Source organism: Dendrobates tinctorius, unplaced genomic scaffold, assembly GCF_039654945.1.
Source record: "Dendrobates tinctorius isolate UK_male_01 unplaced genomic scaffold, ASM3965494v1 ptg000162l, whole genome shotgun sequence".
Lineage (NCBI taxonomy): Eukaryota > Metazoa > Chordata > Amphibia > Anura > Dendrobatidae > Dendrobates > Dendrobates tinctorius.
Window position 1 is genome coordinate 34134494 of NW_027361829.1, and position 25091 is coordinate 34159584.

Below are 25091 nucleotides of genomic sequence, written 5' to 3' on the forward strand. Positions count from 1 at the left end.
CTTAGCTTTAGATGAGCAGGAATCAGACTGGTTTCCTAGAAGTCCACAGAGAAATCACCCGCAGGCCAGAAGGGCGTCGGCAGCCTTATATCCAGTCATTAACTCCACTCAGCCAGTCATCATCATCAGCCCCAGGTGTTTGACAATCAGGCTCACTACCTTTCTTCACCAGAAGAGGGAGTTCCTCGGGCCTCAGTAGTGAAGGGGAAAATGAACTCACAACAGTTATTGTGTCTTTCGCCGCCTACACACTGCGCCATACACTTTGTGTTTTTGCCACCACATAGCTCCAGTACTGACACATGTTTCTTGTGTCAGTCCTGGAGGTATGTGTTGTCAAAAACACAAATATTTGACTTGTATTTTCACCACCAGTCTCTTCAGTCTGCTAATATTGGTCAGACTGAATATAGGATGGTAGATAGTGCAAGGCATATCTATTCTCACCTTGCCAGGTATCATAAAGTGTGAATTGATGATGGTGTATTTTGACCATCATCATTTCACTCTTTGGGACACAAGGCCAGGGGATTCTAGATATACCTTGTAATTAGCCGCATCATCTATTCAGTCTGTGGTGAATAGACTGAAGAGATGATGGAGAAAATACATATCTACAGTACCCTGGCCTGGTATCATAATTATTTAGCACACTTGGCCTGGTGAGTATACCTATGAGTTGTCATCTCCAGCGTCGCTTCAGTCTGCATTATCTATTGAACGCACACTGGAGAGATGCTGGAGGTTAACTCATATGTGTATTTACACCTGCCCAGGTGTCATAAAATTCTGAAGTCATGATGCGGTTTTTTTTGGGCATCCTCACATCAGCATTACACCAGGCCAAGGTATTGTAGAAGTTGTATAAACCTTTATCAACTCTCCAGTCTGCGTGCATACTGAGCGACAGTGGAGATACTCCAACTAATATTTATACTCACATGGTCAGGTGTCATAAAGAGTGAAGGATGCTAGTGCATCCCAAAATCACCATTTGTAACATCAGGCCAGGTGATATAAATATTAGTTGTATTATCTCCACCGTCGCTGCAATCTGCCTTATTGAACACAGACTGGAGAGATGATGAAGGTCAAACAACTTTTCTATCTAGAATCACCTGGTCAGGACTCCTAGTAAAGTCAGGATGCACAAAAAACAGCATCCTGAATTCACTGGACACCTGGGCAGGTGATTATTGTATTGGAGTGTATAAAGACAGAGTGCACTCGTTACAGGTATCAAAACAGATTTTTTATTAACATACACACAAGAAAACAATTTTACACCATTTCATCTTGCCATGCCACACGTCCTACATCAAAGATAAAGTATGCCGCAAATTGGTCCCTCATTTGGCCAACTTCAACTGATTACCTGAGAGGGTGCTGAGTGAAATCAGGCAATGGATTGGCAGCTGGTTAATCTAGTTCAAAGTTAGGGCTGTCTTTAGCCATAACAAAATTGTGAAGAACCACACACATTTTCACCAACTCATCCACTGTTTCCAGTTTAAGATTAATGGCTGTGCCGAGAATGCGCCATCTGGACACCAGAATCCCAAGGGCACACTACAGTTCTTCATGCCCTTGTGAGTCTGTAATTGAATATTTTTCTCGTGTGGTCCAAATCCCGGCTGGAGTAGGGTTTCAGCAGGTTTTGGTAAATTTGAAAGGCCTCATCCCCAACCATAACAAATGGCAGTGGCGGACCTGCAGTGTTGGGAAGAGGCAGGGCAGGGGAAAATTAAAATGGTTGCCATACAACCTACAGCCCATGTCTGAGTTTTTAAAAGCCTTGGAGTCATTGCCCCAGCCAAATGCCCCAATGTCCATCACAACATACTGACAGTCTGCATCCACAATGGCCATGAGTACTGTAGAAAAGTACTTTTAATAGTTATAGTACTCCGATGCTCTTCTTGCGGGTTTGGTTATCCTGATGTGTTTCCCATCCACCGCTCCCAAACAGTTGAGGAAATTGCAGACTGTCAAGAATTGTTCAGCTATTTCCTTCCACTTTTCCGTGGTGGACAAGGGAATAAATTCTGGACAGAGAACGTCCCACAAAGCCCGGCAGGTGTCCGCAATTATTCCCGACAAGGTGGAGATTCCAAGCCGGTACTGGAAGTGGAGTGATGATAGGGTCTCTCCAGTAGCCAGGAATCTGCCAAACAGAGAAAGAAAAAAATTAATATTTATGTCTAGGGTCTTGCAAAACACTGAAACGAAAAAATATTAGTACATGGCATAACAATTCTGCAGGCTTTTGTTTACTACATGGCAGAACAATAATTCTGCAGGCTTTGGATTAGTACATGGTAGAACAAAAACAATTATGCAGGCATTGGTTTTTAAATATTATGTACCGTAATGTGACCAGGAGCCATTCCTTAGGAGGAATCGCACAACGGAGCTGTGTGTCCTGTCTCCGGATGGCTCCTTGAACATGACCAAGCAAATCCATTAAGCTTTCTTGGGACATCCGGGTATAGTCAATAAATTTCGCCGGGTTTGTCTGGAGCTCGATGTAGAGGGTATGGTATGCTCTACGGCTCTCCTGGACTTCTATAATTGGATGTCTCCAAATACTCCGCCGCTGCCGTCTTCGCTTTCTCTCTCTCAGCCTTTTTTGCTGGCAAGCAAATGCAAAAGCCTAAGACAGCGCCATGTGCAGATCCAAGTTGAAGTGAAAACTCTCCCAACACAGATCCATGTGACACAGGAAACAGCAAAATCTGAAGAATTCAGCTGTAACAGGGTCTATATAAAGAATTCCCATGACACACGCCCACTAGTGTCCCATTGGTGGAGTCTGTTTCAAGGATTTTCCTCCTGTGAAATGTGACACCTAGAGACCTCATGCGCCTAAAAAACGCAAACGCATGCAAACGCTGTGTTTTTTTGTTGTCATGCGTACGCTGAAGCGTAAATGCTACGTTTGCATGCATTTCCATGCGTTTCTACTTGCGCACAAAGACGCAAATGTGAAGCTAGTCTAACTCCTTTAAGATTATTGCTTTTTATCTGAATCTAATAAATAAGTAGACAAGCAGAAAAGATGCAGTGTCACTTTCATACTAATAATACAAAAACTCAAACATTGTATATATGGATAATTTCCAATTACATTACTGCGATATCCACTATATATATAAATGTGCGTTTTTAACACATAGGGCAATATAACACATAAATACAGAAGAAACACTGTATTATTAGCATTATTAAAGACTTTTTAAACATTAACATAAAATTTGAAAAACACGCAAGTTGTCTTTAGCTTGTGATGGAGAGAATTACTGAAGAAAGTAATGCATAATAATTTTCTGAGAAATGTCTGGGTTTAGAGCGTAACGGGGAATATGAGGTGACTGTTTGGACTGAGTGAATGGAGATGTTTTGTAATCTCTGGAAAGGCGTTTATTTTCTACAAGATGCCAGTATGTAAGAAGAAGGCTTTATAAGGGAACTGATTACACTGATAACAACGTAATGAAATCCTACACTCCCTTGTTTTCTGTACTGGGTTATGAGTCCGTCTATGCACTACCGCTAATCATCTGTTTCACAAAGCCGCCTCCACTATCATTCCGCGTACCTCCAATTGTGCCTGCAGGCTCTCGGGAAATAAAATACACTTCACTCTACTATTTCCTGTTTGTAGGCTGTCGTTTGGGCACGTATGCCAAAATGTCCTGCCAAACCTCTGCCCCTGATAGATGTATAAAGACGTAAAGTACAGTGTAAACACTCCTTGTCATTTACAGAACGAGGCAAGGTAACGCGATAGACAAGGGTTGTGTTCTGCATGTGGTTGTGTGCTGTGTAGTCATGGCTGTCTTCCAAGAGTGCACTTCAGACTTTGAGTATGTTATTTGACATTGAGAGATAAGGCAAAGTTTGTAACTTGTTTGTACCAACTTTGATGGATCATTCTCAGAAATAGAACATTGGGATCAAGGACAATATGTGTTTTATGTAAGGATTTGTGGAAAAATAGTAGCAGCAAGGGCTGTTTTTGGTGGAAAGTCATGATGAAATATTTGTCTACAATATCACTTTGGCCACTAGGAAAATTCCCAATAACTTTTAGATAATTTATAATGGTAGAATATGCCACTGAAAGGTTGATTTTTTTTTTTTATAGACTTCACTACAGGATCCCAAAAACAATCTTAAAAAAAAACTTGCTAACACTGTGCATGTTTGGTCCCTGAAGGACAGCAGTAATGGTCAGTCTCCTGTACAATAAGCTGTAAGCAAAAGAAAAGTGTTAATATCTGAAAGCCGATAGAAAATTTTAATTAACAGCAAATTACGAGAGTTCTTGATTTTTCAAGCACAATCTACAGAATCTACAGTGGGGAAAATAAGTATTTGATACACTGCCAATTTTCCAAGCTTTCCCACCTACAAAGAATGGAGATGGCTGTTATTTTTTTTTTCTAGGTACACTTCAGCTGTGAGAGACTTGATCTAAAAAAAAACCCCCAAAAAATTGTATGATTCTTATATAATTAAATTGTATTTTATTGCATGAAATACAGTAAGTATGTGATAACCTACCAAACAGCAAGAATTCTGGCTCTCGCAGAGCTGTTAGCTTTTCTTTAAGAAGCCCTCCTACTCTGCACTCATTACCTCTATTAGGCTACTTTCACACATCAGGTTTTCGGCGTCAGGCGCGATCCGGCGTCGTGCCGGAATGCCGGATCTGGCAAATGTTTTGTAAAACCTGATGTGCCGGATCCGGTTTTCTGCCGGATCCGTCTTGTTCTTGACAGACAAAACCGGATCCGTCTCATCCGGTTCATCCGTTTTTCTATCCGTTTTTCGACGGATTACGCCGGATCTGGTTTTTAAAATTGACCCTTGTGGCCTTCCGAACGGGATTGGCTACTGGAAAACTATATATAGCATGTTCCTACAGCCCTTCTTTGACAGGTTGTAGAGGAGAAAGTGCAGGTTGGAGAGAAGAGCAAGTTACTGGCGAAGATGGATGTTGTCATTGGAAATATTACCACTAGAAGTTCTGTGACGGTTTCAGTAATGAGGGACAATTTTGCACTATACTTTATGTCACCTCAAGGCAGAGTACACTGGCAGGATGACAGAGTGTGAAAGATTTGTGCCCTAACCAAACTTGTGTACCTTCTGGACCAACAGTATATACCTTTGCCAACCAAAGTTGGCTATCTTGTCATGGTCTTACTATTTTTAGCTTTAGGCCACAGGTGTGTACCTGGTTGTGTTTTATGCAAAGTATTTCACCTTTTAACAAAAGTTGTGTACATTGTTAGGAAATCACCAACAATAAACACAACTTTTCAGGTGAAATACTTTGCTTCAAACACAACCAGGAACACAACTGTGGCAAAAAGCTAAAATTTACCCACAGTTATATACCTGGTTTTGAATACCTTTTTACCTTTTAAATACCCTGTATTTAACCTTTTTTTTAAACATATTTCGCCGCAGAAAGAAATGACAGACAACCAGTGTAAACAATAATTTAACTTTTATTTAAAATATTTTTTTTTGTATAAACTGTTTTTAAAGTTAAAAAAACTTTTTTAATAAAGGTTTGAAACCAACCAAATGGGCATTTTTATTACAAAAAAAACATTATAACTCGGTGTAGTGTGGGGTGGAAATACTGCTGGAGGGGCTGCGGGACACTTCGACAATGGGAGTGTGGAGAGAGGACTGGGATCGTGGTGGGGAAGGAACAGTTAGAGGTGATGGTGTGGAAAAAGCTACAGAATGGGTGGACATGTGGGAGGCAGAAGAGGTGGTGGGCGGTGGAGTGGAGGGTTGGGCAGGGACTGTAGGAGCAGATGATGTTGATGGAAAGTTGTATGGGGAAGGAGTTTGGTACGGGGAAGCAGTTTGGTACGGGGAAGGAGTTTGGTACGGGGCAGGTTGCTGGAAGTGGGGAGATGTCTGGTACTGGGGAGGTTGCTGGTACTGGGAAGGTTGCTGGTACTGGTGAGGTTGCTGGTATGTAATAGGAGGGGGAGGATGGAAAGTGGCTGGAGGGGGTGCAGATGTAATAGGAGGGGGAGGATGGAAAGTGGCTGGAGGGGGTGCAGATGTAATAGGAGGGGGAGGATGGAAAGTGGCTGGAGGGGGTGCAGGTGGAGGAACTACAGTGGTGGGAGGTGGAGGTTGGGAGGTAACCTGCTGTAGAGCACCGTGGCACGAATGCATTACATGCATCTGCTGGGTAGGAGATAGTGTTGCCATGCGCTCCACAACAGACCTGAAAAAGGTGTGGTTTGGAGAAGATCTTGCTTCTGAATGCATGGTTTGCAGAAGTGTCTTCTCCTCCAGAATGCTGGAGTTGATCTGCTGAAAGCCTGCGGAGATTTGCTCTGACAAGACTTTTAGACAGTTCTGGAAAGATGCATTCAGATGCAAGAACTCTGGCGCATAACTCTTTTCCTGACCCCTCTGCCGCTGCCGCCCAGTACCCGCAGGTGTACTAGAGGTGGCAGGGGCAGAAGGGTGGGGTAAAGGGAAAGCGATCTCCTCACCAGCAGCTTCATGTAATGTAGGCGGCCACGATGCTCCTGTGCTGGTGGATGGGACAGATGGGTCGAATGTGTGGGAAGGCTGGGAAGGTGCAGATGTACCGGGGCGGTCGAAGTGTCCCTCGGTGCCGGTCTCCTCAGGGATCGCCTCAGAAGGGTCCAATCGTGCAGGCTCCCGAGTGCTGCTCACCGTGCTGTGGAATAAAGAGAAAAAAAAACAATTAAAATACTGACATGGTATGGCCCTGGCTGAAAAAAAAAAGTTACATCTAACATTTTTTTTCACATGTGGTGTGTAATATTTACCTTCTAGTGACCATTGTTTCCCGGAGGAACGACAGGGCTTGTGCGTACTTGTACTTGCTCCTGCGTCCTCCAGATCCACTCGGGGCCCGCATCTCTTTATTGAACTCCTTCTTGAAACGATCCCTCACAGACCGCCACCGATTCACAATTCTGTTCCCTGAAACGAGAAAGGAGTGGTTAGTATACAACATCAGTGTTTCACAAACTCCAGTCCTCATGGTCCCCAGGGGTCATGTTTTCAGGATTTCCATAGTAAATAGAAATCCTGAACACATGATCCGTGGGGACCACGAGGACTGGAGTTCGGGAAACACTGATTTACATCAAGCAACCGGTACTGTATATACTTACGCTCTTTAATCTGGGCCCGAACATCGAGGTCCTCCCAGCGGCCCACAAGGAGCGAACAGATTTCCTCCCAGAGTCGTCGGGTAACGATAAGGTCAGCGTGGCGGCGGTCAGCCATATTCCAGAGCGGCTCCCTTTCTCTGACGAGATCGATGAGGTGGTCCACATCGAGTCCTCCATCCTCACCGTCAGAGTCGGGAGCACGCTGTGAAGGCTGTTAAAGAAAAAGACAAAAATAACATAATTAGCCTCCACAAAAGAAATGAAATAAAAAGTGCAAAAAAACAAAGCAAAAATATTTATACTTACACGCTGGTGACCGCCGCGTTGCTGTCGCCGACGACCCTGGGAGGCACTGCGAGGACCTCTTGGCCGAGCACCAGATTGGGAAGACTAGAGAAGAAAACAAAAAATGTTATGTCTTTGGATGTAGGCATTTGTTTGCTGTGTGTGGTCTGCAGAACATTGTTTTCTATGTGTTGTGTGTAGTGTGATGTTGTGTTTCTGCGTTTGATGCAAAAAACGTACCAATTGTGAGCCCACTCCAAGTGTCTGTCCACCCCTTCCTTCTTCTTCTGGGAGCTCCTCTTCATCTTGTGAATCCTGTTTTGAAATAAAAGGCAATGAATAGACATATATTACAGAGATGATGGATTTTGGAAATAAAAACTTACCGTCAAACGCTGACGATGCGAGGGAGGGCTCCCAGAAGATGATGTGCTGTCTTCCTTGTGGCCACACTCCATGCCTGTGGGTGGTGTTCCAGCTGCTGCCATTGCTGCTGCTGCTGCTGCTGCATCTATTGGGCGGCTGTTGAATAAAGAGAAACAAAGGGCCAATGAATATCTTGATATTCAATAGCCCTAGTTTGGAGGAATGGGGGATTTGATAATTACCGTCTCTCATCTGCTGCTGGCCTCCCCTCCTCAGCATGTTCCATTTGCTGCTCCATTTGGGGTGGTGGTGGTGCTGATGGTGCTGCAGTGGTCTCCTGCCTTCTCCTGCTGCGCTTGGTTGCTTTCTTGGGTGGCATGTTGGGTGTGGCTGTGGGTCCCACTGTCTTGCTTTTATATATGTCTTGTGGGCAGAGCTACTGAGCATGCTCAGACCAAAAAAACCGGATCCGGCGCATTGCGGCGCTCATAGGCTTTCATTGTGTGAAAAAGCCGGACGCGCCGGATCCGGCGTGTCCGGCTTTTTCGCCGGAGACAAAAAACGTTACAGTAGCCGTTTTTTCCAGACGCCGGATCGCGACACATTGCCGGATCCGGCGAAAACCGGATGAAACGCATGGCCATCCGGCGCGATCCGGCGCAAATGCAAGTCAATGGGGGGGAAACCGGATCCGGCATTGCATTTCGCCGGATCCGGTTTCTGTCAAAAGCGCCGGATCGCGCCTGACGGCGAAAACCTGATGTGTAAAAGAGGCCTTAATTGCGCCTGTTTGAACTGGTTACCTGTATACAAGACACCTGTCCACACAATCAATCAGTCAGTCAATCACTTTCCAACCAGTCCACCATGGCCGAGACCAAAGAGCAGTCTAAGGACACAACAGACAAGATTGTAGACCTGGACAAGGTTGGAATGGGATAGAGAACAACAGGCAAGCAGTTGGTGAGAAGGCAACAACTGTTGGCACAATTATTAGAACATAGAAGAAACACTAGATGACTGTTAATCTTCCTCGGTCTGGGGTTCCATGCAAAATCTTAGCTCATGGGTTAAGGATGATTCTGAGAAGGATGACTACAACTCCAATAACACCGTCCCAACCATGAAGCATGGTGGGGGAAACAACATACTTTGGGGGTGCTGATCTGTAAAGTGCCCTGGACGACTGCACCGAATTGAAGGGAGGATTGCTGGGGTCATGTATCGCAAGATTTTGGGAAACAACCTCCTTCCCTCAGTAAGAGTATTGAAGATGGGTCGTGGCTGGGTCTTTCAGCATGACAATGGCCCGAAACACAAAGCTAGGGCAAATAAGGAGTGGCTCTGTAAGAAGCATTTCAAGGTCCTGTAGTGGCCAAGCCAGTCTCCAAACCTGAACCCAATAAAAAATCTTTGGAGCGAGCCGAAACTCAATGCCCAGCGACAGCCCTGAAACCTGAAAGATCTGTAGAAGTGTACCTACGATAAAAATACAGACCTCTCCATTCTTTGAAGGTGGCAAAACTGGAAAAATTGGCAGTGTATCAAATACTTATTGTACCGTGCTGTACAGTAGCATGTAAAAGTTTGGATACCCCTGTTCAAAATTACTGTTATTGTGAACATTTAAGCAAGTTGAAAATGAAACGAACTCTAAAAGGCCTTAAATTCAAGATGACACATTTCCTTTGCATTTTCAGCACAAAAATATATGTTGTCATTTTTTACATTTTAAAATTTACCAAAAGGAAAATGGATCAATAGAAGAGTTTAAGCACCCTTGGAGATTTGTGTGCTCAGATAACTTTGACCAAGGTCTCAGACCTTAATTAGTCTGTTAGGGTTATGGATTGTTCACCATCATCATTATTAAAGGCAAGGTGAGGCAAATTTTCCAGCTTTATAAAAATCCAGTCTCTTCTAACCTTGTGCCAAAAAGCAGGAGCCGTTTTTTCTACTAAGCAGCTGCCTAACACTCTGAAAATGGTCGAGGCCCACAAAGCAGGAGAAGGCTATTAGAAGATAGCAAAGCGTCTTCAAGTTGCCCTTTCCTCAGTTCGAAATGTAATTAATAATTGGCAGTTAACAGAAACAGTGGAGGTCAAGATATGGTCTGGAAGGCCAAGCCAAATTTCAGTGAGTGCTGCTCGTAGGATTGCTAGAGAGGTAAATCAGAACCCCCGCTTGACTGCAAAAGACCTTCAGAAAGATTTAGCAGACTCTGGAGTTGTGGTACATTTTTCTACTGTTGAGAGACACCTGCGCAAAAATGGCCTTTATGGAAGAGTCATCAGAAAAAAACCTCTCCTGCGTCCTCACCGTAAAATTTGGGGTCAGACGTATGCAAAAGAGCATCTAATGTGTGGAGAAAAAGGGCACAGAATTTCTATTGATGTGAGCATAACACCATCTGTAAAAAAAAGCTGAAGAGAATGGCTTCTACAAATGGATAATGTTCCTAAACACACGTCAAAATCCACCGTAGACTACCTGTAAATAAAGAAAACAATAAAAGTACACATGTTTAGTATTGCCGCGTCCGTAACGACCTGCCCTATAAGGCTGTTTACACACGATGCAGATTAGCAGCGGATCTGCAGCGGATTTTACCACGCAGAAACGTTGCATATCCGCATTGTGATGTACAGTAGCATATTAGTCAATGAAAAAAAAAACCGCTGTGCAGACGCTGCAGATTTTTCCGCGCGGTTTTCCTGCGGTACAAAATCTGCAGCATGTTACTTCTTTTGTGCGGTTTTCCATCTCCCCTGTCACCAAATCCGCAGGGGGAAAACCGCAGTGGAAAACTGCACAAAAACTGCAATAAAACCGGGGAAAAATGGAAGAAATCCGCAGGAAAAATGCAGGTCATTTGACCTGCGGATTTCTTCCATTCTGCGCGGAAAAATCCGCAGGGCTAAAAAGTCCGTCTGCACTCAGCCTAAAAATGTCCTGCTAGTTAACCCCTTTAGTGAACCCTTAAAAATAAAAATAAAAAACAAAGCAAAATACAATGCTTTATCATCATGCCGCCGAACAAAAAGTGCAATAACGTGCGATCAAAAAGAGGTATATAAATAAACATGGTACCGCTGAAAACGTCATCTTGTCTCGCAAAAAACGAGCTGCCATACAGCATCATCATCAAAAAAATAAAAAAGTTACAGCTCGCAGAATAAAGCGATGCAAAAATAATTATTTTTTATATAAAATTGTTTTTATTGTATAAAAGCGACAAAACATGAAAAAAGATATAAATGAGGTATCGCTGTAATCGTACTGACCCGAAGAATAAAACTGCTTTATCAATTTTACTACACGTGAAACGGTCTAAACGCCCCCCCCCCAAAAAAAAGAAATTCATGAAATGCTGGTTTTTGTACATTCTGCATCCCAAAAATCGGAATAAAAAGCGATAAAAAAGTCACGTGCCTGAAAATGGTACCAATAAAAAGTCAACTCCTCCCGCAAAAAATAAGATGTCACATGACTCTGTGGGTCAAAATACGGAAAAATTATAGCTCTCAAAATGTGATGCAAAAACTTTTTACAATAGAAAGCTTCTTTTTGCGTGTGACAGCTGCCAAACATGAAAACCCACCACAAATAGTAAATCAAACCCCCCGTTATCACCCCCTTAGTTAGGGAAAAATAACATTTAAAAAATGTATTTATTTCCATTTTCCCATTAGGGTTAGGGCTAGGGTTAGGGGTGTGTTGGGGTTAGGGTTGGAGTTAGAATTGGGGGGTTTCCACTGTTTAGACACATCAGGGGCTCCCCAAACGCAACATGGCATCTGATCTCAAATCCAGCCAATTCTGCGTTGAAAAAGCCAAACAGTGCTCCTTCCCTTCCAAGCTCTGCCATGCGCCCAAAACAGTGGTTTACCCCCACATATGGTATATCAGCCTACTTAGAACAAATTGCACAACAAGTTTTGGGGTCCAATTTCTCCTGTTACCATTGGGAAAATAAAAAAATTGGGGACTAAAAGATCATGTTTGTGGAAAAAATGATTTTTTTTTTAATTTTCACGCCCGGGCGTTATAAACTTCTGTGAAGCAATTGGGGGTTCAAAGTGCTCACCATACATCTAGATAAGTTTCTTGGGGGTTTAGTTTCCAAAATGAGATCACTTGTTGGGGGTTTCCACAGTTTAGGCACATCAAGGGCTCTCCAAACGTTACGTGACACCCACAGATCATTCCATCAAAGTCTGCATTCCAAAACATCACTACTTTCCTTCTGAGCCCCGACGTGTGCCCATACAGTAGTTTTCTCCCACATATGGGGTATCAGCGTACTCAGAACAAATTGAACAACAACTTTTGGGGTCTAATTTCTCCTGTTACCCTTGGGAAAATAAAAAAATTGGGGACTAAAAGATCATGTTTGTGGAAAAAATATAATTTTTTTTATTTTCACACCCGGGTGTTATAAACTTTTGTGAAGCACTTGGGGGTTCAAAGTGCTCACAGCACATCTAGATAAGTTCCTTGGGGGGGTCTAGTTTTCAAAATGGGGTCACTTTTGGGGGGTTTCCACTGTTCAGGCACACCAGGGGGCTCTCCAAACGCGACATGGTGCCCGGTCTCAATTCCAGGCAATTTTGCATCACATGGCGCTCATTCCCTTCCAAGCTCTGCCATGCGCCCAAACAGTGGTTTACCCCCACATATGAGGTATCAGCGTACGCAGGACAAATTGCACAATAACTTTTGAGGTCCTGTTTCCCTTGGGAAAATAACTATTGGGGGTGAAATGATCATTTTTGTGGAAAAAATATATGATTTTTTAATTTTACGGCTGTACGTTATAAACTTATGTGAAGCCCATGGGGATTCAAAGTTCTCATCACACATCTAGATAAGTTCCTTGGGGGGGGTCTAGTTTCCAAAATGGTGTCATTTGTGGGGGGTTTCCACTGTTTAGGCTCTCCAAATGCGATATGGCGTAAAGTCAATTCTGCGCTGAAAAAGTGCCGCTGTTTGTAACGGTAAGCTGCGCCTGCCGCTGGTGGCCACGGCCAATCAGTGGCAGGCTCAGTCGGGCGCAGCGCTCAATCGGGCGCAGCGCATCTGTAAAAAATACAATTAAAATAAAAAAAGGTTATACTCGCCTTCCGACGGCCCGCGATCTCCACTCCACGCGCCCAGCCTCGCGGTCCCAGTAATGCCTTCCACCTTAGACCAGAGATGACGTCACTCTCGTGAGAGCGTGACGTCGTCAGCGATTTTTCACGCAATGCATTACTGGGACCGCGAGGCTGGGCGCATGGAGTGGAGATCGCGGACCGTCGGAAGGTGAGTATATAACTATTTTTTATTTTAACAGAAACCATGCATACAAGGAAAGAAGGGTGACGGGACCATGCATACCAGCAAAGAGGGGGGGAGGGGGACCATGCATACCAGCAAAGGGGGGTGAGAGTGACCATGCATGCTAGCAAAGGGGGGGTACCATACATACCAGCAAAGGAGGGTGAGGGGGACCATGCATACCAGCAAAGGGGGGGTGAGGGGGACCATGCATACCAGCAAAGGGGGGAGGGGGACCATGCATACCAACAAAGGGGGGTGAGGGGACCATGCATACCAGCAAAGGGGGGGAGGGGGACCATGCATACCAGCAAAGGGGGGACCATACATACCAGCAACGGGGGGTGAGGGGGACCATGCATACCAGCAAAGGGGGGTGAGGGTGACCATGTATACCAGGATAGGGAGGTGAGGGTGATCATGCATACCAGGAAAGGGGGGGTGAGGTTGACCATGCATACCAGGATAGGAGGGTGAGGTTGACCATGCATACCAGGAAAGGGGGGTGAGGGGGACCATGCATACCAGGATTGGGAGGTGAGGGGACCATGCATATCAGGAAAGGGGAGTGAGGGGGACCATGCATACCAGGAAAGGGGGGTGGGGGGACCATGCATACCAGGAAAGGGGGGTGGGGGGACCATGCATAACAGGAAAGGGGGTGACTGGACTATGCATACCAGGATAGGGGGGTGAGGGGACCATGCATACCAGGAAAGGGGGGTGAGGGGACAATGCATACCAGAAAAGGGAGGTGAGGGGACCATGCATACCAGGATAGGGGGGGTGAGGGGACCATGCATACTAGAAAAGGGAGGTGAGGGGACCATGCTTACCAGGAAAGAGGGGTGAGAGGACCATGCATACCAGGAAAGGGGGGTGACGGGACCATGCATACCAGGAAAGGGGGGTGACGAGACCATGCATACCAGGAAAGGAGGGTGAGGGGATCATGCTTACCAGGAAAGAGGGGTGAGAGGACCATGCATACCAGGATTGGGGGGTGAGAGGACCATGCATTCCAGGATTGGAAGGTGAGGGGACCATGCTTACCAGGATTGGGGGGGTGAGGGGTACCATGCATATCAGGATTGGGGGGTGAGAGGACCATGCATATCAGGATTTGGGGGTGAGGGTACCATGCATATCAGGATTGGAGCGTGAGGGGACCATGCATACTAGGAAAGGGGGGTGAGGGATACCGTGCATACCAGTAAGGGGGGTGAGGGGACCATGCTTACCAGGAAAGAGGGGGGAGGAGTACCATGCATATCAGGATTGGGGGGTGAGAGGACCATGCATATCAGGATTGGGGGGTGCATTATTGCATTATTATTAAAACTTCATAAATAAACTACATACATATTCTAGAATACCCGATGCGTTAGAATCGGGCCACCATCTAGAATTACATATTTATGTGTCACATATCACAATGGAATGGAATCTCCTCTGAAATGTTAACTTCTTGCATGTCCTAATTTGTTGTTCAGTGAATAGCCATGAATAACTGGTGTGTGTGCTAAAAAAAATAATCGCATTAAACCTGTCTAACTGCTTCTTGTATTTTATCCCAAACTTTATCAGTTATTTTCTGTGATTGATATCTCCTTAGTTCTCAATACGGACCAGACTACATGTGCAGAAGACAGTGCTGTCCATCAGTGTCCCACCCTTTCTAGCCCTTACTCAGGATCAATTCATTTTTCATTCTATCGGTAAGTGGTAAAACTATCTAACATTCATGCTTCATGCTCAACATGTCACAATCTTTCTGCTTAATTTTTTTTTTTTTTACAAATCTCCATTTAAGAATTGTTACGTGGTTCCTCGAATTCTCTGACTTTGTCACTGTGCATGTTTGATCATAAAGCTATATATTGAAGAATATTTATTGAGTGAGTCTGGATAGTGCAACAGTGATTTTGTAGTGAGTAGCTTAAGTGGTTGTAGTGATATACGTAATGTTTTATTGCTGAAGATCATGGCAAAAATTCTTCCACTATTAGAAACTTACATTTTTTAGTCTAAAATTTTATCTATCTGCCTCTTACATTTTGTTTTTCTTGTTTTTCAGACCCAGGAATGTCTAAATCCATAAGCACTTCAGTATACCTGAAAGAAAACAGTTCCCCGGCCGACCTTGAAGGCAGCGCGGTTGTCTCATACAGTACCCCTACAGGTGACTATCCTCACAGCCGAACAATAAGGACTAATAATTGAGTATTATTGATGAGAGTCTGTGATGAAGCTTATGCTGTCCTATCTGACATGGTGCTGGAATCGGGGCCTCTCAAATATGGCAGCAGAAACTTGACAGATTTCCCTCTGTATAGTACAGGTGACACTAGTACTAATTTGCAAATTTTAAAGGGCGTCAATAGTCAAAATGATGTTTTTGACATAACAGTCGCGTAGTTACATGTATGAAATGGATAAAGGCATAGAACTGTTGCTAATTATCAGTATGAATACTGGAAATTTGTTCTGAAATTTTTGGCCTTTATTTTTTCAGATTTATCCAAGAAAGCTAACTATAACTTGTTTCCTAGTATTATCTCTTTACAGCTTTATCTCTGAAAGTTGGCTAGAGAATGGCGGCCAAAGGTTCGGAAATTGTGATTTTTGACATTGTCATCCCAAGTCTTATCACATGAGAAAGGCTGGTTGCTTGGAACAACTAAGGAAATAGCTGGGTTTGTGTGCCATTAGCAATGACAGATTATGGTGTGGGCAGACTATGCACCTTCCACCGCTTTGTGGACATAGAGGACCTCCACCGCACACTTTTTTGTCCAATCCTGTTCTTCCCATCTGGATGTTAAAATCACAGCCCTTTCAAAAGTTTGCTGTTTGGCCCAGTATTAATATGGGTGGTAAACACACTGCGCTCATCAAAGTCCTCAACTCTTAACTAATTACTGTTTGTTTGTCCTATATAACAAATATGGATAGGTGACCTTGCAAGCTTTGTCTCTATTTTTTGAAGTCAAAATGAGCTGCTGGCCTTGCTGCTCTCCTGTTAAGTTTTGCTACACTAAGCATCTGTGTTGGTGTCAGTTCCTAGATTTTTTTTTTTAAAATATTTGCTTCTCCAGTGACCGTTCTCTGCTGGTCTTTGTACTTCAGTGTTCCTCGGCGGACTTTGTACTACTTTAGTTCTCAGCCTGACTTTATACTACTGTGGCCCTCAGCTGGTCTTTGTACTTCTGTGGTCCTTAGCTGAATTTTGTACTTCTGTGCTTCTCAGTTGCACTTTGTACTCCTGTGGTCCTCAGCTGGACTTTGTAGTTCTGTCGTCCTCAGTTTGACGTTGTAGTTCTGTCGTCCTCAGCTTGACGTTGTAGTTCTGTCGTCCTCCGCTTGACTTTGCACTTCTGTCATCCTCCACTGGACTTTGCAGTTTCGTTTTCCTCAGCTGGACTTTGTACTTCTGTTGGTCTCAGTTGAATTTTGTACTTTGCAGTCCTCTGCTGAACGTTGAACTTTTGATTCTGAGCTGGACTTTGTACTTCTACAATCCTCAGCTGGTCTTTGTACTTCTATGGTCCTTAGCTGAATTTTGTACTTCTGTGGTTCTCCGTTGCACTTTGTACTCCTGTGGTCCTCAGCTGAACTTTGTACTTCTGTGGTTCTCAGTTGGACTTGGTAGTTCTGCCATCCTTAGCTGAACTTTGTACCCCTCTGTTCCTAAGATGGATGTAGTTCTTCTGTCCTCCACTGGACTTTGTAGTTCTGCCATCCTCAGCTGGACTTGCACTTCTGCTGTCCTCAGCTGGACTTTGCACTTTTGTGGTCCTCAGCTGGACTTTGCAAGTCTGCTGTCCTCAGCTGAACTTTGTGCTTTGCCATCCTCAGCTTGACTTTGCGCTTTTTCTGTTCACAGCTGGACTTTGCACTTTTGCCGTCCTCAGCTGAACTTTGCAGCTCTGCTGTCCTCAGCTGGACTTTGCAGTTCTGTCATCCTCAGCTGGACTTTGCACATTTGCCATCCTGCTGGACTTTGCACTTCTGCCGTCCTCAGCTGGACTTTGCACTTTCTCGTGAAACATATTTTATACCATCGTGCAACATGCTAGCAAAGTTGATGAAAGGGTGCAGTCCACATCACAGCCACTGGATGGCTGCACAGAAACATATAAACTCATACCTTGGACTAGTATCACAGAACAATGTTTTTCTTGAAAAGATGATAATCTTACACCACACATTTCAGGGTATGTTGAACCAAGACAAATTTTTTTTAACAAGCTTAGATGAAGAACTCTCTTTTTTGGTTTGTACACTTATGGTGTATATATTTGCTTCTGAAACAGAGTATAAGGGCAGTTCTGTTGAATTTTTCTTTCAATTGATACTGTGAATAAAAGGTACAGTTGTGGCCAAAAGTATTGACACCCCTGCAATTCTGTCAGATAATACTCAGTTTCTTCCTGAAAATTATTGCAAACACAAATTCTTTGGTATTATTATCTTCATTTAATTTGTCTTAAATGAAAAAACACAAAAAGAATTGTCCTAAAGCCAAATTGGATATAATTCCACACCAAACATAAAAAAGAGGGTGCACAAAAGTATTGGCACTGTTCGAAAAATCATGTGATGCTTCTCTAATTTGTGTAATTAACAGCACCTGTAACTTACCTGTGGCACCTAACAGGTGTTGGCAATAACTTAATCACACTTGCGGCCAGTTGACATGGATTAAAGTTGACTCAACCTCTGTCCTGTGTCCTTGTGTGTACCACATTGAGCATGGAGAAAAGAAAGAAGACCAAAGAACTGTCTGAGGACTTGAGAAACCAAATTGTGAGGAAGCATGAGCAATCTCAAGGCTACAAGTCCATCTCCAAAGACCTGAATGTTCCTGTGTCTACTGTCCGCAGTGTCATCAAGAAGTTTCAAGCCCATGGCACTGTGGCTAACCTCCCTAGATGTGGACAGAAAAGAAAAATTGACAAGAGAGTTCAACGCAAGATTGTGTGGTTGTTGGATAAAGAACCTCGACTAACATCCAAACAAGTTCAAGCTGCCCTGCAGTCCGAGGGAACAACAGTGTCAACCCGTACTATTCATCGGCGTCTGAATGAAAAGGGACTGTATGGTGGGAGACCCAGGAAGACCCCACTTCTTACCCTGAGACATTGAAAAGCCAGGCTGGAGTTTGCCAAAACTCACCTGAAAAAGCCTAAAATGTTTTGGAAGAATGTTCTCTGGTCAGATGAGACAAAGGTAGAGCTTTTTGGGCAAAGGCATCAACATAGAGTTTACAGGAGAAAAAAAGAGGCATTCAAAGAAAAGAACACTGTCCCTACAGTCAAACATGCCGGAGGTTCCCTGATGTTTTGGGGTTGCTTTGCTGCCTCTGGCACTGGACTGCTTGACCGTGTGCATGGCATTGTGAAGTCTGAAGACTACCAACAAATTTTGCAGCATAATGTAGGGCCCAGTGTGAGAAAACTGGGTTTCCCTCAGAGGTCATGGGTCTTCCAGCAGGACAATGTCCCAAAACACACTTCAAAAAGCACTAGAAAATGGTTTGATAGAAAGCACTGGAGACTTCTAAGATGGTCAGCAATGAGTCCAGACCTGAATCCCATAGAACACCTGTGGAGAGATCTAAAAATGGCAGTTTGGAGAAGGCACCCTTCAAATATCAGGGACCTGGAGCAGTTTGCCAAAGAAGAATGGTCTAAAATTCCAGCAGAGCATTGTAAGAAACTCATTGATGGTTACCGAAAGCGGTTGGTTGCAGTTATTTTGGCCAAAGGTTGTGCAACCAAGTATTAGGCTGAGGGTGCCAATACTTTTGTCTGGCCCATTTTTGGAGTTTTGTGTGAAATGATCAATGTTTTGCTTTTTGCTTCATTCTCCTTTGTGTTTTTCACTTAAGACAACATAAATGAAGATAATAATACCAAAGAATTTGTGTTTGCAATCATTTTCAGGAAGAAACTGAGTATTATCTGACAGAATTGCAGGGGTGTCAATACTTTTGGCCACAACTATCTACATAATGGGGAAAAAGTGTATGTATATATTGGCATCTGCACCGTCGTAGCTATAGCCACAAAATTTTGCACAGTCACACGTCTGGACCCCAAGAGCGTCATAGGCTATGTTAGGAGGCAAAATTTTAATCCCACGCGTTCCAATTCACCAAACAATTTTGCTCCTATCTACATAATGGTATATACCGTACAGTTGCTAAGGTGGGGCCCTGACATGGGATACTCACCACACACGGGGATATGAACATACACACAAAATGCGCCACACACTACCACGTGCTTCAACACATATGCCACCCTCAGCACACATTTCACCACACATACACCAACCTCGCCACATAAAAGTCGAAACACAAAAGTCGCCACTCAAAACTCGCCACGCTGTCCCAGAGCTGTTTAAAAGATGAAAAATGAGCTGTGATTGGTTGCTGTGAGCAACAGTTTTCTTTGTAGACAGTTGTGGTAACTGAGGCCTATTATTCTTATCATTTCTATGGTGTTATCGTCCTTCTGTAAAGCTGGAAATAACACAATTTATTACCGTGCCAACACAGACCACCCTCTGACACAGACTGTAGGGGGAGCCCAGTATCACACAGGATAGAATTAGATACACGGCTCAGCAGGCAGTATCACACAGGATAGGATTAGATACACAGCTCAGCAGTCAGTATCACACAGGATAGGATTAGATACACAGCTCAGCAGAGCTCAGCAGTCAGTATCACACAGGAGAGGATTAGACACATGGCTCAGCAGGCAGACTATCACACAGGATAGGATTATATACACGGCTCAGCAGTCAGTATCACACAGAATAGTATTAGATACACGGCTCAGCAGTCAGTATCACACAGAATAGGAATAGATACACGGCTCAGCAGACAGTATCACACAGGATAGGATTAGATACACAGCTCAGCAGAGCTCAGCAGTCAGTATCACACAGGAGAGGATTAGACTCATGGCTCAGCAGGCAGACTATCACACAGGATAGGATTATATACACGGCTCAGCAGTCAGTATCACACAGAATAGTATTAGATACACGGCTCAGCAGTCAGTATCACACAGAATAGGAATAGATACACGGCTCAGCAGACAGTATCACACAGGATAGGATTAGATACACAGCTCAGCAGAGCTCAGCAGTCAGTATCACACAGGAGAGGATTAGACTCATGGCTCAGCAGGCAGACTATCACACAGGATAGGATTATATACACGGCTCAGCAGTCAGTATCACACAGAATAGTATTAGATACACGGCTCAGTAGTCAGTATCACACAGAATAGGATTAGATACACGGCTCAGCAGTCAGTATCACACAGGATAGGATTAGATGCACGGTTTTTATGTGCAATATAATCATTCTAATTTGTTATAACTAACCACAGTTAGTTACTATGCCCAGGCAACGCCGGGCTCTTCAGCTAGTATTTACTAAATATGTATTTTTCCACCTCCAGTAAGCAAAAAACAGATCCTTTTCGAATGGTAGTAAAACATGGCTTTTTAACTGATCCTTTTTCCGTAGACTTCAATGTACAAAAAAAATTAATCCAGTTGAAATCAGTTTTTTTTCAGGCAGACAAAAAAAGTTGTCTATGCACAACTTTTTTGCCAACAGATTGCTGCTGGGTCAGTTCGAAAAGGATGATTATATATGGGACATTTGCCTCACAATCAGCACCTGACAGTCCCCCTGTATGATGGAGCTTCCTGTGCAAGTGTCAACACATTTATGTACTCCCAACTAGTACAAAAAGAAAGCAAGAAACAACATCTTTTATAGCTACATCAACATTAAAGTAAAGTTTTGTGACCTGTGGAATGCTGAAGGGCAAAAACAACCTTTGAGGTCTAGAATGATTGCGACATTAGTGGTATAATAACCGGCGGCATTCTGCTTCGGCATTTGCCAGCTCTTCAGTGCATTGGATGGTAATTGAAGGGCATTATATTACATTTATCACTACACTGGGGAGCCTTTGTATATTTACAAGGTAATGACCTTGAACACCAGAGTATAAATATTTAGCAGAATAAATTCACTCCGTATAATGGAAAGTCATAGTTAAAAAGTGTTTAGAGGAAAGTTCCACCTGGGTATTTGTCACAAGGAATAATAATAATTTATGATTTTTGAAAAACTTAATTTTTTCTTGTTGCGTAGCTATAATGAATAAATACTCTTTGACATCAACGTATGATCATCAAAGTCCTTACTATTCCCCATGTAAACAAGCCCGGTGCCGACAAATGAGCAATTGATTTTGTTGGCCGATTACCTCTTTTACACTGACATAAAGCTTATTGTCACAAACAGATCCCCTTTTGTAGACAGGTATTAAGAATTGCTTGTCTCATGGATTTGGCACATTTGTGATGAATGCCACATGTATAAACCTTTATACCATTAGTTGGCTCAGTTTACCTGCCCATGTAAAAAGTCCCTAAGAATTATTCTGTATGTTTCAACGATTCATTTCTATTACCCATTAGCCAAAGTGGAGTTTGTGTTTGCAGTAAGCCTCTAGTTCAGGGGTGAGGAATCTTTTTTCTGCCAAGGGCCATTTGGACATTTATACCATCCTTCGGGGGCCATACAAACTCCGCCCACAAAGTACATCCTGGCACTGGCACTGGTGTCAGGACGTAATCTTTCATTGCATGCCCTTCAGTGTTCAGTAGTGAACACTGCATGTGTGTGCTCACAAGCAAGAAGAAATTAATGAGCTGGTGGCAATCAAAATATAACTCCCTGCCAAAGTACTGTGCTCCCTGAGAATCTGCCCGGGGGCCGGATTAAAGGTCATGGAGGGCCGTAAATGGCCCTGGGGCCTGAGGTTCCCCACCCCTGCTCTAGTTATTAAAAGAAATTGGTAACACGGGAGCTTGAACAATAATTGTTTTTCTAATTCATTTTTATGAGTGTTTTTGTGCTCAGTCGTAGCACACACTGATAGCGGTCCATGGTGTCTCATAGATTTCCACCTCTTTACAATGGCATTATATTCTACGGCGCTTCAGACAAAAAACTAGGAGATGGCTAATGGAAATGTCTTTAAAAAATGATTTCTGGCATGCTCCTCCACCATGCGGCCATGTTACCACATACCTGTGTTTTATTGCCTACTGCCATTTTTTGTGCAGAAAATATACTAAGTTTACCAGTGGTTTCATGAAAACTCATGACTACTCCTCGATTATGATCCAATTGAAATGATCTTTTTTTGGCGTGCTTTTTTCCCTATAGGCTTCTATGAGGAGCCTAAAAAGCACATATAAAAAAAATAAAGAAAAAGAAAATGCTTCAAATTGTCACAAAAAATACGTAAAAAAATGGAAAACACACAATAATCGCAGAATAAATTGCGTGTTTTCCATTTTTTTACGTATTTTTTGGTATATTATTATATTATTATTATTATATATTATTTTGATATATTTACATATTTTGGTGCAGATAGCTGTTGAAACACAAAGCCGAAAAATGTCTATGGTGGTCCACAAGATCTCAAGGAGAATTCAAAAGATGTTAATGAAGATGACTAGGCCAAGCCATTGTTTAATTGATATAATTGTAATGTTAATTATGACACACTTTGTGTGCAGAAGAATAAAGAAAGCATAGGTCATGTAAGGCAGACACGTAAAGAACCAGAAGAAAGTGACGAATGATAGAACCAGAAAAGACCCATCTGAGTTCTGTGTGTGCTTTGTGGCTCTATCAGATATTTAGATGTTAAAAAGCTGAATTTGGGCAATGTATAAAATAAAAACAGAAACTGACTTTGTGCTGTTGCAGAGCCAGCGGTCCCTAAGCCAGTGTTATATGATCCAGTGTACACATGGAGCACTCACGCTATATACTCGCTGCTAACAATGTCCTGCCTTTATTCCGCTTCCTTCCGCCTGTCGATAAATGCTGTATGCAATCCAGGTTTGTATAGGTCTCCATGGCTAGAGGGCCCACGTTAGCATTGAGGAGAAACGCTATGCGGACTGTGCTCTATGGGAAAGGCTCGGAGTTGTTCCTAGCCTATTTACCTCATCTTTCTGTAGCTTATTACATTTCCATTTAGTAGCTAATCTTTATTGGATTAACCATTTTCCAATGTCATATGCTGTGCTGCAGCTAAAGTGCCCTAAAGTTTACTCAGCTGTTCTTTTATGAAACATTTCTTACCTTTTTGTGATTTTTCTTTCTCCTTTTTGCTGCCTGTGACATTAGAACTGAACCCTGAAGGTAAGAATTATGAACAATAGGCCTTGGCAGTATATGTAGCGCTCTGTTGCTAAATATCATATATTATATTCAAGAGCATGGTAAATCCTGAACACGGCGCACATTAATAATGTCCCGAAGAATAGTTTGAAAAATACCCCATATTCTTGTTTTTTTTATATATAAATGTGTTTGTGGCAGCAAATAGGGATGACCCCAGATTGTCAATGGTCTTGAAATTCGATGTTCAACAAACACTTTTGGATTCACATTGATGTCTCTAGCTATTAACCGTATTATTCCGAGCCTACATAAAAATAAAAATTGTATTATTACCACAATTACTTTTTTCCTGACCGCCATGTATATTGTGGTTTGACAGCAGAAAACAATTTGCCAATTGCTGTGTCACCCAGTGTACTCTGCTCCGACTCCTGGATGCCCTTGTTTTGCTAGACCATTGGTAACAACTCTTCTGGCCCCATTCCTTCATCTGCCTTCCTTTACAGCTGCCATCTCTCTGACTTAGAGCTGATGGTGGAAGGGAGTGAGGCTGACACCATTGCTGGGTGCCGTGCAATTTGATGTATTTTACAAACAACATTAGATGGACACTAGTGATGAGTGAACGTGTTCAGGTAAGCTGTTATAAGACCATGCTCGGGTGCCGAGTGACTTCGGCGTGCTCAAATATGTTGGAATCCACTGGCTCCATGTCTCGAGGCTGTTCGACAGCTGCAACACTTGGTGGGCTTCCCTGTTAGTTAGGCAATCCCTTCATGTGTTGCGGCTGTCCAACAGCCGCGGGACATGCAGCCGCAGGGACTTGGCATATTATTCAAACACTCCGAAGTCACTCGGTTAGCACGCGAGAATGCTCGGATAACACCTTATCCAAGCACGTTTGCTGATCACTTATGCACACCCTTTTCTAGACACATTCTTATCCTGTCTAGTGATTTGTAAACCGTGTCTAAAAACCATTAACAAATGTGACACGTGGCACTTACACTAGAATTCTGACTTCATTTTAGACGGCACTTTCATTAGCAAATCTCCCTGTGGACTTGGCTAGTGACTCTCTTAACCCCTCGCTTGCTTACTGATGTCTTTAATGATGTCACTTTGTTGCTCGACCTCATCGATGCCTGCTTATTTTTTTCTTGGTACCATCCCTTTGATTTTAACCTAGCTTGTTATCTACCTTGTTGCCAACTCGCTCCACTGCTTGATGGCAGTTCCCGTGCAGCGCGCACTGCGCATGCCTGAGAACAGTTGTCACAGCGCAGGCACCCGACAACATGTAACGGCAAATACAAAAGAAGGAGGCGGTGCAGGGACGCTATAGAGGGGGTTGATGGACAGCTGGGAGGCGGCGACACTCCATACCTCTGTGACAGAATGCAGGTATGAGGAGCTATTTATAAAACTATTTTGGCGTTAATGGGGGTCAGAAACAGAAGAGCCACCTTCACATAATGCAGCCTTAGTGCTACTGAAGGTGGCTCTTTTAGTGAAAAACACCCTGGGGGGGGTGACAGGTTCCCTTTAAAGAAAGGAATCCAAAAATTAGATATATTAACATTGCGCACTAGTTGTCTCAATCTTAGTGTTCCAAAGGAACTGATATTGATGAGTATTTTGGGGTTTCTTCTTAAAGGCAATCTGTCAGCAGGTTTTTGCTGTTT

The 25091-nt window shown here is 43.3% G+C and overlaps 1 protein-coding gene across 4 annotated transcripts in view; it reads left to right on the forward strand.

Annotated features, from left to right (window-relative positions):
• Positions 1 to 25091, forward strand: part of BBS9 (Bardet-Biedl syndrome 9) — a 649391-nt gene that overhangs the window by 292933 nt on the left and 331367 nt on the right. For 3 of the 4 annotated variants that reach the window (XM_073549956.1, XM_073549955.1, XM_073549958.1), the window contains exons 14-16: positions 14776 to 14878; positions 15238 to 15342; positions 23410 to 23424. In XM_073549956.1, coding sequence (XP_073406057.1) covers positions 14776 to 14878; positions 15238 to 15342; positions 23410 to 23424 — 223 coding nt within the window. The remainder of the gene's footprint in view (positions 1 to 14775; positions 14879 to 15237; positions 15343 to 23409; positions 23425 to 25091) is intronic. The other variant, XM_073549957.1, reaches the window with a different exon arrangement.